This window comes from Fulmarus glacialis, unplaced genomic scaffold, assembly GCF_000690835.1.
Source record: "Fulmarus glacialis isolate BGI_N327 unplaced genomic scaffold, ASM69083v1 Scaffold47883, whole genome shotgun sequence".
Lineage (NCBI taxonomy): Eukaryota > Metazoa > Chordata > Aves > Procellariiformes > Procellariidae > Fulmarus > Fulmarus glacialis.
Genome location: NW_009203230.1, coordinates 1 through 12,508, shown reverse-complemented (window position 1 = coordinate 12,508; position 12,508 = coordinate 1). Strand labels below are relative to the sequence as shown.

Sequence of the window (12,508 nt, the reverse complement as noted above, 5' to 3'; positions counted from 1 at the left end):
TATTCAGTTTTCAGTTTTATTTTGATTTTCTTTCTTAATTTAATTACTTTTCCTTTTTTTCTAGACTCCTGGAGTAGTCAGCCAAGGCCCCAAAGGAGACCCTGTAAGTGCAGCTTTTTCTTTTTTCCAGGGAAACTAACAAAATCAAGAGCAATTCCTATAGTGCTATATATCCCATTCAAGCTGCTGAGATATCCCGCTTTCATTGATGTCTGCACTGTCTGCAGGACTGTGCCATACATGTATTTTGAAGTAGCCCTTTAGCTTCAACAAAACTCTCAAAAATTTAAACTGGAAAAACAGAGAGAGAGAGAGTTTAGTCCAAACTGTATTACATTTGTTATTTTTTGTTATATTTCTTCCCATTAGAAAAAAAAAAATCTATGGACTCCACTAGCAGTATTAATTTTAGATTCAGGAATTGGCCTGTTTAATATTTCTAGTGTGTTTGATCAAATATCAGCTGCAATAAGGCTCCAGCAACTAAGAAGTGTTTCCATGTGTGAATTTTGTCTACTGTCTATGTCTTCCCTGAATGTTCAGTTGTGGTCTTAGTTTAATAGAGAAAGTTTCCCACCACAATCACACAGACTTTGTTACAAATAGAAGGATTTGTCCTGCGATGCCCTTGCAGTTGGAGGCAAGTGCCAACGGCTGTATCTGCTCTTTTTGTGTCTTTGCAGGGTCCTCCTGGGGTTCCAGGCAGAAATGGTGCCCCTGGCCCTCCGGGACAGCCGGGGAGTCCTGGAGCTCCTGGCCCGCCCGGGATCTGCCAGTCGTGTCCCAGTATAAGCGGAGGCGTAAGTCATCATTACGTTCAGCTCCTACTTTGTTGCTCATAAGCATACAAAGCAATACTGTAGGCACCTAGCCCTTGCACCTTCACACATTCTTTGCTTTCAGTGGCATCTGTCTCTCATTGGTGCCTTTGAAAAACACAGCTGAGTGGTAGGTGGGGTTTTGTTGTTGTTTTGGGGTTTTGTCCACAAAATTTGGCAGGAGTGCAATTAAATCTCTGCCTTATCTTATTTTTTAAAACTTTTGGAGCCAGATCTGATGAAGGACTTACGTAAGTCAGAAATAATCTGGCCAGAAGGAAAGTGTGCGGGAGGAAGTATGTCCCCTCAAGCTTAATGGTTAGGGAACTCTCTTACTTTCCTATATTTTATCCAATGCATGCTTAATAAAGAAACATTCCAAGGAGACTAGACCGAAACACAGGTTGCAGGGAAGTGCCGTGTAAGTACTATTTGCCACGCTCCCTCTTTATTTCTGGCCTACTGAACCTTGAATTCTCTTCTGAAGAGTTGGACAGACTCAGCAAGAGAGCTAATTTTAACTAAAGTTTCTGTGCAGTTGGATTTGTTAAGGGAGCCGAGCCACAGCTAGTGCTTTAAGAGATGACATTGTCTCCCATGCAATTGAGCAAGCCTAGCTTTACAGGGTGGGATTGCTTTAGAACAAAACTGTTAAAAATCGTGTGTTAAAACAATTGCTACTTTTGAACATAGGCCACTGTTTATAGCTTCCATGTACGCTTCCCACTCCCAGGTAAGCCAAAAACTGAGGAAAGATGTCTTGGTTTTACTTAATTCTGAAAGGGATTGCATCTGAAGGACTGAGCTTCTGGGAGAGGTACCCATGGATCGGTTAACCAGTCTCAGTGGACATCACAATAACATACCAAGAGAGCTACTGGGTTTGGGTTGGCAGATGCAGACACAGGAGAGGATGATAGGCTGAATTAGTCACTCACTCCAATGCTGTGTCAAAGATGTTGAATCCTGACAAGAGGGTTGATACCGGCAGCACAGGAGTCGTCTTGTACCTGGTCAGCGAAGGAGCTGGTTCCACAGTGGTTTGGGTTATCAGGCAGAACACTGCGTGTATTCAACCTTTCCTGCTCAACGACCTATGTGCCATTAATGCATAAATTGCATTAATGCCATATTATTCAACTAAGTTTGTTAACATCTGCATAATAAAATCAATGTATGCCAATTAAGAAGGAATTCCTTGAAAAACTGTAGAATTTATAGTTTTCTTTTTTTTAAACAGCATTTTATGTAAATGGGTGTGTCAAAGATGCTATCTGCTCTCAGAAAGGCCCACAGTACCCTTTTTCACTCCATGCCTTGGACTGACCTTCCATTTGTTTCAAGATAAATTGTCAAAAGCATTGAGGCTTGGCTGCTTGGGCTCAAAAGCGATGATCGTATTTAAATTTTTTGGAGTGACAGTGAATGGGAAGGGAGAAAGGGAAGGATGGAAAATGGCATTAGGAGAAAAGTGTAACATTCAATTTTCTGAGATGTGTAAGTTCCTATGCATGAGGTAAAAAAAAATGTATTGGTAATTCAGGAAAGGACACACTTATACGTAGATAAGAGATTTTTTGCTACAAAATACTCTGAAATGAGACATTCATTAATCAAAGGTAAAAGAAATGGGGAGACTAATAATAAACTGTTAAACTGTCGCATTCTTTAGTGCAACAGAGAATATTTCATCAACTTCCTTGAGTGATAACTAAGGCTAACAGAAAACAGGCTGATAAAGAAAATGGGAGAAAAATCTTAAAAGGAGTCAAACAAGAATGAGAAAAGGAGAGGGAAAGGTAATTTTTTGGCTCAGCTGAGGCCCAGCTGTCAAGTTGAAAACTGGATGCGCACAGCACAGGGAGCTAACGTTACCATGACCACAGAAGAAAGGTATTGGCTAGGCTTCTCTTATGGATGATTTAAAAATATGGCAGCTATATGCCAAACAAGTACTACTCAATAGATACAAATGAGTTATTTTCATGCATTTGCCATACCAATGTAAGAAAAGACTTATTTGATTTGTAACAATCACCTTTTTTTTCTTTTTTTTTTTTATTTTCCTTTCTGTTTTTCTCTATTTCTTTTACAGAGTTTTTCTCCACAGTATGACTCCTATGATGTGAAGGCCGGTGCAGTTGGTATCGGTTACCCACAGCCCATTGTAAGATGATGTAGCCTTTTTTCTGTCCTTTTTTTTATAAAGAACAAATTTTCTGCCCGTAGATTATACCATGGATGTGTATGTATCCTGATTTTAATTTAACAAGAAATGTTTTAATTTAATTGTTGTCTGCAAGTGGAATGCAATGTAAGGCAGCGGTTTGCTTGGCAATATCATTCTAGAAAGTAACTATGGATTGTCTGGGGGTTTTGCCTTTTCTCCCTCTTTCTTCCTTTTCTTACCTTCTTTTTCCTAATGTCTCTCTGATTCACTTTCTTACGCTACTTAAAATTTATCCCTTTCTCTCTTGCATACCCTCCTCATTTATCTACTTTGGTATTCTTCTACTAATTGCTTCCCTCCCTTCCACCACTTTTTTACCTCTTCCACTGTCCTAATCTTTCTTTATCCATTCAGCAGCATTCTGTCTTTACTTACTTTATTTTATACCCCGTATAAAATAAATTTAAATGTTGCACCTGATGATTTTCCTTTTAGGCACTGGGATTTAGAGGTATTCACCACCGATGACATGGAGTGTTCTTGATTCAGGCAATCTGCTATATAGAAGATGTGGTGCTATTATTTGAAATTGGTTGCTGCTTCATTAGGCATAATCATTGTTTTCAGTTCAATGCTGCATAACAAGATTTGGGTATCACGTGTTGTAACATATTGAAGCAGTTCCAAGCAAACGTTATTTCTCAGGGTTCCATCAGATCATCTTGTGAAATAAATTTTACTGATCATGACAGCTGTTTTTCCTGAAATATAGTTCATTATTTCCTCACCTTTATTTTAATCTGTTTATTTCTACCTCGTTCATTTGCTAATATGATCATCTATGCATTGGTCTTCTTCAACCATCCGTTTTTGTATTTGTTTATTCATTTATTCATATTCAGCTCCTCACAGTTTTTGCCCACAGTTTATCATATCATCTACATTTTGCTACTTGGTGTCTTAATATGGGATGTACTGAACCAGGCAGATAACCGAGATACCTTTCAGTTAACAAACATGGTTACTCCTCTCTATTTTGGCATTTTTCCCTGAGGTGCTTAGTGATTTCTTGTGCTCTGATCCCTGGACTTGGGTTAAAAAAAGATAATTTAACTGCACACCCTAGAAGGTCTTCAGCCAGAATTGTCTGTATGCTTTCAGATCATATGTTCTTTTATATTGCATCATGCAATGCATGACTGCAAAGCCAGTAACAGAGCAGTTACAGGCAGACGTGACTAAACTCACTAGAACTAAATAACGTTTATCACTAACATTACGTAGATGAATTTATTTATTAATTTATAAATTTAATTTATCAATTTTCAACTTAAACTTTCAATTTAATAAGTATCCAAACTGAAATAATTTGGAAGAGTAATAAAATAAAAAATGCCAGCTATAGCACCAACATTTGTCCTAGGGTGGTTACCATGCCTGGCATCTCCTCAGTCACACATCTCTCCACTACTGTCTTTCCGGTGGCTTTCCACTGCTTGTAGACTGATTCTGTACTTTACACCTCTTTTTCTTTCTAAAGTTTCTCTTTACTTGCTCATATAATCTCCACATATTACCTTTGTCTCTTCCCACCAGTGCACTTATTCTAACTAAAATATGCTCATTTGTTCACAGTCTGGTGATGCTGGCAGCAAGCAAACGCCAAACCTAACTATCAGTTTATCTCCTCAGTGTGCACCTTGAAAAAAAATGTCTTGTTTGTTTGTAGCCTGATGGATTGATTGCAATTGATGAGTTGATGGTTCCAAGTCATGCTAACTCCAAACTTATTTTGTACCAAATGAGTTCTAAAAATTAACAGTGAGGGACTGCTCGTTGTATTCACACATTGAAGACAACCCGATTTACCCAGACACTAACTGCTCTGCCACTTGGTGTACTTCTTGTCTTAGAAAATAGCAAATATTACAATGATTCTCTTTTTTAGACAAAAGACAATCTGTGAACTAATATTAACATAGTACATGTGTAGTATAGTAGTATACTATACCACATATACCAGTATAGTATAGCTATACTATTAATTTTGTATTATCAAAATTATGTTCCTGTAACATCTATAATACGTGACCTATTCTGACACCATACAACAATATCCCATGAAACACATTATGTGCAATATTAAGCTACGGAATATACTGCCAGTACTGCAGCACACAGTGATTCTCATGTAATTCATATACTTCAATTGTTTTGGTTGTATCAAACCCATGAAGAGTTTAATTTAACAAAAGCTTTTTTAAAAGAACCATATATAGCTGCAATAAACCACTGTGCTAATTTTCAAATGTTTTCTGTTTTGCAGTATCAAATGCTTTTGTGGTTGTTGCTACAGGAAGTAGAAATATTAGCACTCTTCCCAAATTGAGAATTTCCTTAATAATATTTTAGTCCCTTTTTACCAGCTAAAATAAGGAACAGTATTACTGATTTGAGTTAAAACATACGTATATTGAGATTTCATCCTCTGAGTCCTTTGGTTAGCCCAGACATCATTTATTTTTTATGGCTTAGAACTGTTAAAGTTCAGAAAAGATTTCAGTGGTGAAAATGCTTGCCTTACTGACAAGTAACAAAAATATGGCCTTAATTCAGTATACCTGTGAGTCCTAAGAAGTCTAGGGTCATAAACAGAGTTTATCATACAAAGTTCTTCTAATGGGTTGTGTATGTATGTGTAGTATAGCTCCCGAATGCAGGTGAGAAATTTCAAAATTAGTTTTAGAAAGCAAAATCTGGCATCAACAGACTAGCAAGCAAGTTTATTAGTACACTTTGGCTCCACCACTGAAGATGTAGGGTTAGGCTAAATAAGCTCAGTTAAATGGCAGAGAAGCTGAAGCTCATTTACTCTTTTCAACAAATTAAGAGTTCCAGTTATCTATCTTGCCAGTAGCTGAAAAGCTAAGCTGCGAGCATCCTTTTGCGGGTCTAGGAAGTGGAATAGTGACTCAAAAGAAAAAATTACAGCTTTGAAAATATCTTGTGGAGTATGTTAGCTAAGGCTGCAAAGAGAAACGTTTTCTGAAGGGACTGTAGGTACTAGACAATGTTTTTAACAATGCGTATATATACTGCTTTGTCTTTTTTACTGCACCAAGTGCATGTCACCGTGGATTTTTCTCTGTACTAATACGTAAAAATTTATTTCACAGTTATTGGTGACTCTTGCAACTACATTAAGCTTTAATAGCTATATTACATTCATATAATGACTTTTTTTTAATCTACACTGTAGAGTGGCTTTCCAGGACCCCCTGGCCCCAGTGGCCCCCCTGGCCCACCTGGTCATGCAGGACCCCCTGTAAGTAAAATTAACCTTTTCATTATCATCTCATTCTTTTATACGAGCCTCTCGTTTTCTCTGACATAAATATTAGGTACATTTTCAACTTATTAAATCTGTGCTGAAGAATTTTATGGATAAATGTCATCTTCTATTAATTGAGCTGTACCATCTATGCACCACCAAGACTCAATGGCTGAGTGCTTGCTTAAGTCCGTGTGTTCCCCTGCACTTTCTGCAATTCTGTGGGGTGTCAGCTAAGGTCGTCTTGAGACATGCCACTGCCTATCATTCTCTGTTAACATTCCCAAATGTTTATTCATACAAAAATTTTACAGGAGATAAAGGAAAGTGGGAATCCTGATACACATTCCATGAATACACAAAGAGTCTGAATATTTTGATGTACATCTCCTTTTAGAGGAGTAGTTTTAATTCTGTTTTCATGGAGGTGTATTCCGCCTGGTTCTGCTAATTTCGCCTTTGGTCATTCGGTGACACTTCTGACTAACATTTTCCTTATGATTATGAGATTATTGTAAAACATAGTAGCACCATGGAATGATGCATTTAACTGTTCACATCTTAACTGATTTTTTGCTGCATTATAGGGCTCTGCTGGATACCAAGGTTCCCCTGGCGAACCAGGACAACCTGGCCCTCCTGTACGTATACATTACCTATCACTATAGATGTTAAAGGCATGATCTCACAAGCGTGAATCGTTGTCATCACTGGAGTGGATTGCAATTTTACAGTTCATCCTGTCTGTTTACTATCATGTATGTCAAACAAGTATTTTACTATCATGTATGTCAAACAATGCAAGTATTTTATGACACCTAATGCTTTTTGATTTGAAAAAGATTTAATATTTATTATTATAGTTAATATTAATTATTTCTCTACAGGGACCTCCAGGCCCTGTTGGAATGATAGGCCCAGTTGGTCCACCAGGAAAAGATGTAAGTTCACTATTATTCATCCAGTGATTAATAAATGGGAAGAAAGAAAGTTCATTAAATGGTAAGATAGCAGAGCACATTGATACCATTGCATTTAAGAATTTTTAACCTCTCCCTATTTCTCAATTTGACAACATGACTGTAAGAAACTAGATTTGCTTTATGTTAAGTATAAATGTCCATTCCAAAAAAGTTTCAATTTTAGCAGGTAATTTGATTGACACAATTTAAAAAAAAAAAAAAAAGATAACCTAAGCATGAAATACCCTCTTTTGATCTGGTGCAAAATAAATTAGCAGTTATAAAGAAAAGCAGACAGTAGTGGTAGTTGTCTGTTCCCTTCGAGTCTTGCTTTGAGAGTTAAGCCTGTTAAAACCATCTTTTGTGTCCCAGCTGGGAGTCTGAATAGGTATAGTACAAGGTGAGACAATCAGCTGAAGTTTTTGTCCATTTTCAGTGTTTCACCATGAAAAATGAGTTTTCTGTGGTCATCTTTTCCTAAAAGTTGGCTTGAAATAAATTAGATGTTAACTGAAATCTTGTTAAAAATTGAGTTTATAAATTCTGGCAACTGTTTTTCAGACGGCAGTCATACACTGAACCATCACCCTGCTATATTTTCCCCATTGTATCTGGTGGAAGTTTCACCTGCTTATTCTGACTCGCCTTCATCTACTAGGACTAGTTCTTTGCCAGTAACTGAAGCAGTAGCAAAGCAATCAAAAAAATTTACTTTCTTTCAATAGGGAGAACCAGGAAGACCAGGCAGAAATGGAGACCGTGGAATCCCTGGATTACCGGTATGGAAAAGCCCCCAATAACAATGGTCTTCTAATCAATGGTTTTGTTTTCCCATTTTAAGTTAGTCAAGTGAACATGACACACAATAAACATTGGCTTGTGCCCTTCATCCTGTAAATATGGGATTTACTCATCTTTCTATATTTGTGTGTTTAGGGTCACAAGGGACACCCTGGAATGCCTGGGATGCCAGGGATGAAAGGTCAACGAGTAAGTATTGAGTATATTGAGTATAACTGAGTCTGTTACTCTACTTGAATTACGGTGTTGCACTGTTGCGCTCTTTCAGTCATCAACTCCCAGCTAAAGAGACTGAATCATACAATTAAAGATCAATTTCTGGACAATGTAATCTGACCTTCCATAACAAAGACTGTTAAATTTTATCTTGTTACCTCAATTGTAGAGCTCCATCCTGAATGCTGGGCTGAAGCATGCTTTCCAGAAAAGCATCCTCTCTTAACTAATGGCCATGGAGAGATGGAGGATTCAGAATTTTCTTTCAAAAAGTGTTCCAATAGATGATAGCACTCATTATTAAAAATATACCCCTTTATATGAGTTTGTTTTGAAGCTTAATATTTTGCCAAGAGGAATCAAGTTTTCCAGAAAGCAAAAGCAATACTGTTCAGATATGGTTTTCCTTTCCCACAGGGTTTTGATGGAAAAGATGGTGCCAGAGGTGACAGCGGTGCTCCTGGTCCAAAGGTAAAAAACTGTAGTGTCATCTTTGTAATAGGTAGAGTAATACCCTCCATCATTTATATAGCTATGCTTTGCATATTATGCAATTATAAAAATCCATTAAACATTAAAGAAACTCATTGAATATCTCCGTGAAAAGAATGAGAATCATTCCAAAGGAGTTAGACTTTCTGAACCACATCATGTCCTGATTTTCCAGCCGTAACAAAGATGAGATTCCAAAATGAAAGGACATGCCTGGATCATCTGATTTTATTGCATAATATTAAAGGACCAAGTCTTCCTGATTTTTCTTTTCTGTTTAAATATTGTGTTCTGGCATTTGTATAGACTTCTCAGACCTCACAGACCTCAGTTCATGCTGAGGACACTCAGCACCACACAGAAAGGGGCAATGGATTGGGCTGTTTCATTTCTATGTCTCTTCCCCTTGAATAAATCAAAAAATTTTCTCACCAAAGTTCATTCTGTCATTGTTTGGTGTTTTCTTTACATAATAGGGTGAAACTGGTCTTCCTGGAGCTAATGGATCACCAGGCCAACCGGTAAATATGTGTATCCTGTAGTATTTAAATTAAAGTACCAGTGGCACTTGCCAGTTAACTGAGTTACTCATCTTTCTTTTAACTTTAATTACCCACTGCATGCATTGAACATTACTGTGATATACAAATAAGAGCAATGTCTTTTTGCTTGGCCATATTATTTTGGAAGCCATTTAACAGACTCATTTTCTTATGTTTTCTAGGGACCAAGAGGTCCAGCTGGTGAAAGAGGAAGACCTGGGAATCCTGGTGGCCCTGTAAGAAATTGCAGCTGTTGTTCTTATCCAGAAGCAGCATATATTTTGTTTCAATATGTTGAGAATTCCCTGTTTCATAGATTTACCTTAAAACAGTTGTAACGCAAAGGATTAGAAAACTATATAGCATCTGTATAATCATACATGAAAACTTTTCAGTGCCCAATTAAAGATGTAACACTTCTAACTCACAACATTATCACCGTCTTATTCTCTATTTCCTTTTTCAATGAATAAATTACACATTGAGGGAGAGTTCAGTGTTTCAGCATAAGCTCAGGTTCAGCCAAGAGGAATAGGGAGGAGGAGTGGAAGCAAAGGGCAGCAGCAGAAGGCAAAGAGAGGGAAAAATGCAATCTCAGAAGTAGCTTGCAGGAAAAAGATAAAATTACTCTTTGACCGAGATTAGGGGATATATTCTTTGCTCTGAAGGAAGTCATAGTTCATAGCATCCAACACAATCAACAAAGCACAGCAAAAGTATAATAACCAGCAACTTGTTCGTACAAACAGCATACATAACCCGAGCAGCGGAGCTGGTCTAACATGTCTACAAGACAGGCAACAGGATTTAAATCATACCACTGTTTGCTAGGTTTTTGGAGTGAAATTTTAGTCTTTTATGTGAATTAGAAGTAACTTTTATTTTGAAATATACAACATCTATTGCAATCTTATTTATCTAACCTTAAGAACTGGCCACACAGATGGTGTTACAGCTTTGTAACTGTTATTTCCTTAAGAAATTGAATAATTTTTGCATCTTGCTGTTTCATTGTTACAGTACAAGTCACATAAAGTGACTTCAATAATATTTAGTTAATTATTATTTTAGAATTTCACAGTTGAGGAATCCTTGGGTCTTGGTCAACTAAGTGGGAATATACAGACACAAAAAGATGGTCTGTGAGTCATGGGCATTAAAGCATGTGGATTCTGTGTCCAGGGTAGTATTCTGTACCCAATATCTCTTTTCTTTCTGTAGGGTGCCAATGGCAAAGATGGATCTCCAGGAGCAGCAGGCACACCTGTAAGAAGACTTAGACATGTTTGACTTTAAGTATTTGTGTTGCTCAAGTCTAGTTACTTCTAGCTGATGTTCCACAGTGCCAGCAAACCCAAAAGTGGGGGTGCACTGGTTTAAGAATGAGCATTTTATTGAATTATATTTCATAACTGTATTGGTTAACATACTTGAAGCATACAGTGGAATAGGAAAGCTTTAACACTGTAAATCAGAAAATGCATAAATCCAAAACCAGACTGTTCTCAGAGAACATATAGATGGATGGAATTGCTGATCTCTGTGCAGATCAAATTTTGAATGGTCTTATCAAATACATTATTTAGCTGTCTGAGGTGGGCAAAGGCTTTTCCTTTCCACCTGCCTAGAAACCGGAGCATGTCCACTTGTATATGTAAGAGCTATTGGCTTCTTTTTCTCCTACACCTTTTTTTATAATTACAACAAGTTTTGGACATTTTTTATAACCTCATCTCTTTAATGATAGATTTCATGTTTTTTAAATTTACGATAGAGAAATTTAGCTGAACGTGTAAAAATCAGGGTAACTAAGATGTAGGTGTGATATTTTAGGACTAGCCAAACTTCATCTTCTACAGCATGATTTATATTTGCTATTTTTGCCAGGTGTTTCCTTACTCAGAGACAAATCTCATAATCAGACTTTTTTTGACTTAAGATTATTTCCATATGGCTTTTACCTCTTGTATTAATAATATTTCTTATGGTTTTAAGGGTCCCCCGGGTCCCCCTGGAACTGCAGGATTTCCAGGCTCTCCAGGTTTTAAGGTATTCAGCTAAAGATGCATACTAATATAGGATTTGGTCCTTTCTGTAGTTAGCCAGCTTATGCCACTATACGTCTTTATTTTATGAGTCCTCCTTTTTCTGGCTGCTGTTACAGTGTTTGCAAGCTTAGAACTGATGTGTTTTCATATGCAGCATGAGACAAACCCTATCCTCATTATCTTCACGAATACCCACCCCAAAACACCATTAAGTGGTAGACCCAATGCTTTATGTTGCATTATGGGAGGGGCTCAGGTGAACTTCCCACAACAGGGGAGCTGTGCAGCATGTGCTGGCTGGAGTGCATTGGTACCTTGTGCCTCAGCAATGGGGTCACCGTGCTGATTTGTCTCTTCACTCAGATGATGATGGTGTAACCTTCTTCCCAAATCACACAACAATGCCACAGCAGAGGAAGAAGCCATGAAGCTAATACTTGTTGCCCTGGAGATGAGACTAAAATGCATTAATTTTCCCCTTTTACTGTTTTTCTATAGGGTGAAGCTGGTCCTCCTGGTCCTGCTGGTTCTAGTGGTAGTCCTGGAGAGAGAGGGGAACCTGGTCCTCAGGGTAGTGCTGGGCCACCCGGGCCACAGGTACGTAAATACCACACAGGAACTGAGAAGTGTTCTGCCACCTGCTCTTCACAAAGCCCTACATGTCCTTTGGTTTAGTCCTAGGTTAGCAGCATCGGTTATTTAAAAATTTTTTTTTTCAGGGCCCTCCTGGAAGAGCTGGAAGCCCTGGCAACAAGGGTGAAATGGTGGGTACTTATATCACTGTCTTTTGCTGCACTGTGTTGGTGAAGGTCGCTGTTTGGACTGGGCAGAGTCCAACAATGCCGTGCTCTCTTCATCCTCGTCTGCTGTTCACTCTCTACAGGGGCCTTCTGGTATTCCCGGTGCTCCTGGTCTGCCAGGAGGCCGTGGTCTTCCTGGTCCTCCGGGTACAAGTGGAAATCCTGGAGCAAAAGGCACTCCGGTGAGTTACTAGTATTCACTGGTTGTACAAACAAATATGATAGAAGTAGTTCTGATACCATTAAAAAACCACATTGTGTTTGTCCTATTCACTTAAGATGGTCTAATAAATTATTTTATAATAACAATAGGCAATTATTTTTATAA

The 12,508-nt window shown here is 38.0% G+C and overlaps 1 protein-coding gene across 1 annotated transcript; it reads left to right on the top strand.

Annotated features, from left to right (window-relative positions):
* Positions 1–64: 64 nt before the first annotated feature.
* On the top strand, positions 65–12,374 carry LOC104074449 (collagen alpha-1(III) chain-like; the record flags this gene model as incomplete). The annotated part of the gene is made up of 16 exons (XM_009574563.1): positions 65–103; positions 684–800; positions 2,914–2,985; positions 6,248–6,313; positions 6,907–6,960; positions 7,207–7,260; positions 8,007–8,060; positions 8,218–8,271; positions 8,716–8,769; positions 9,267–9,311; positions 9,515–9,568; positions 10,554–10,598; positions 11,328–11,381; positions 11,879–11,977; positions 12,100–12,144; positions 12,264–12,374. Coding segments are annotated over 16 exons (1,017 nt in total), but the record flags the coding sequence as incomplete, so codon positions are not given.
* Positions 12,375–12,508: the final 134 nt, after the last annotated feature.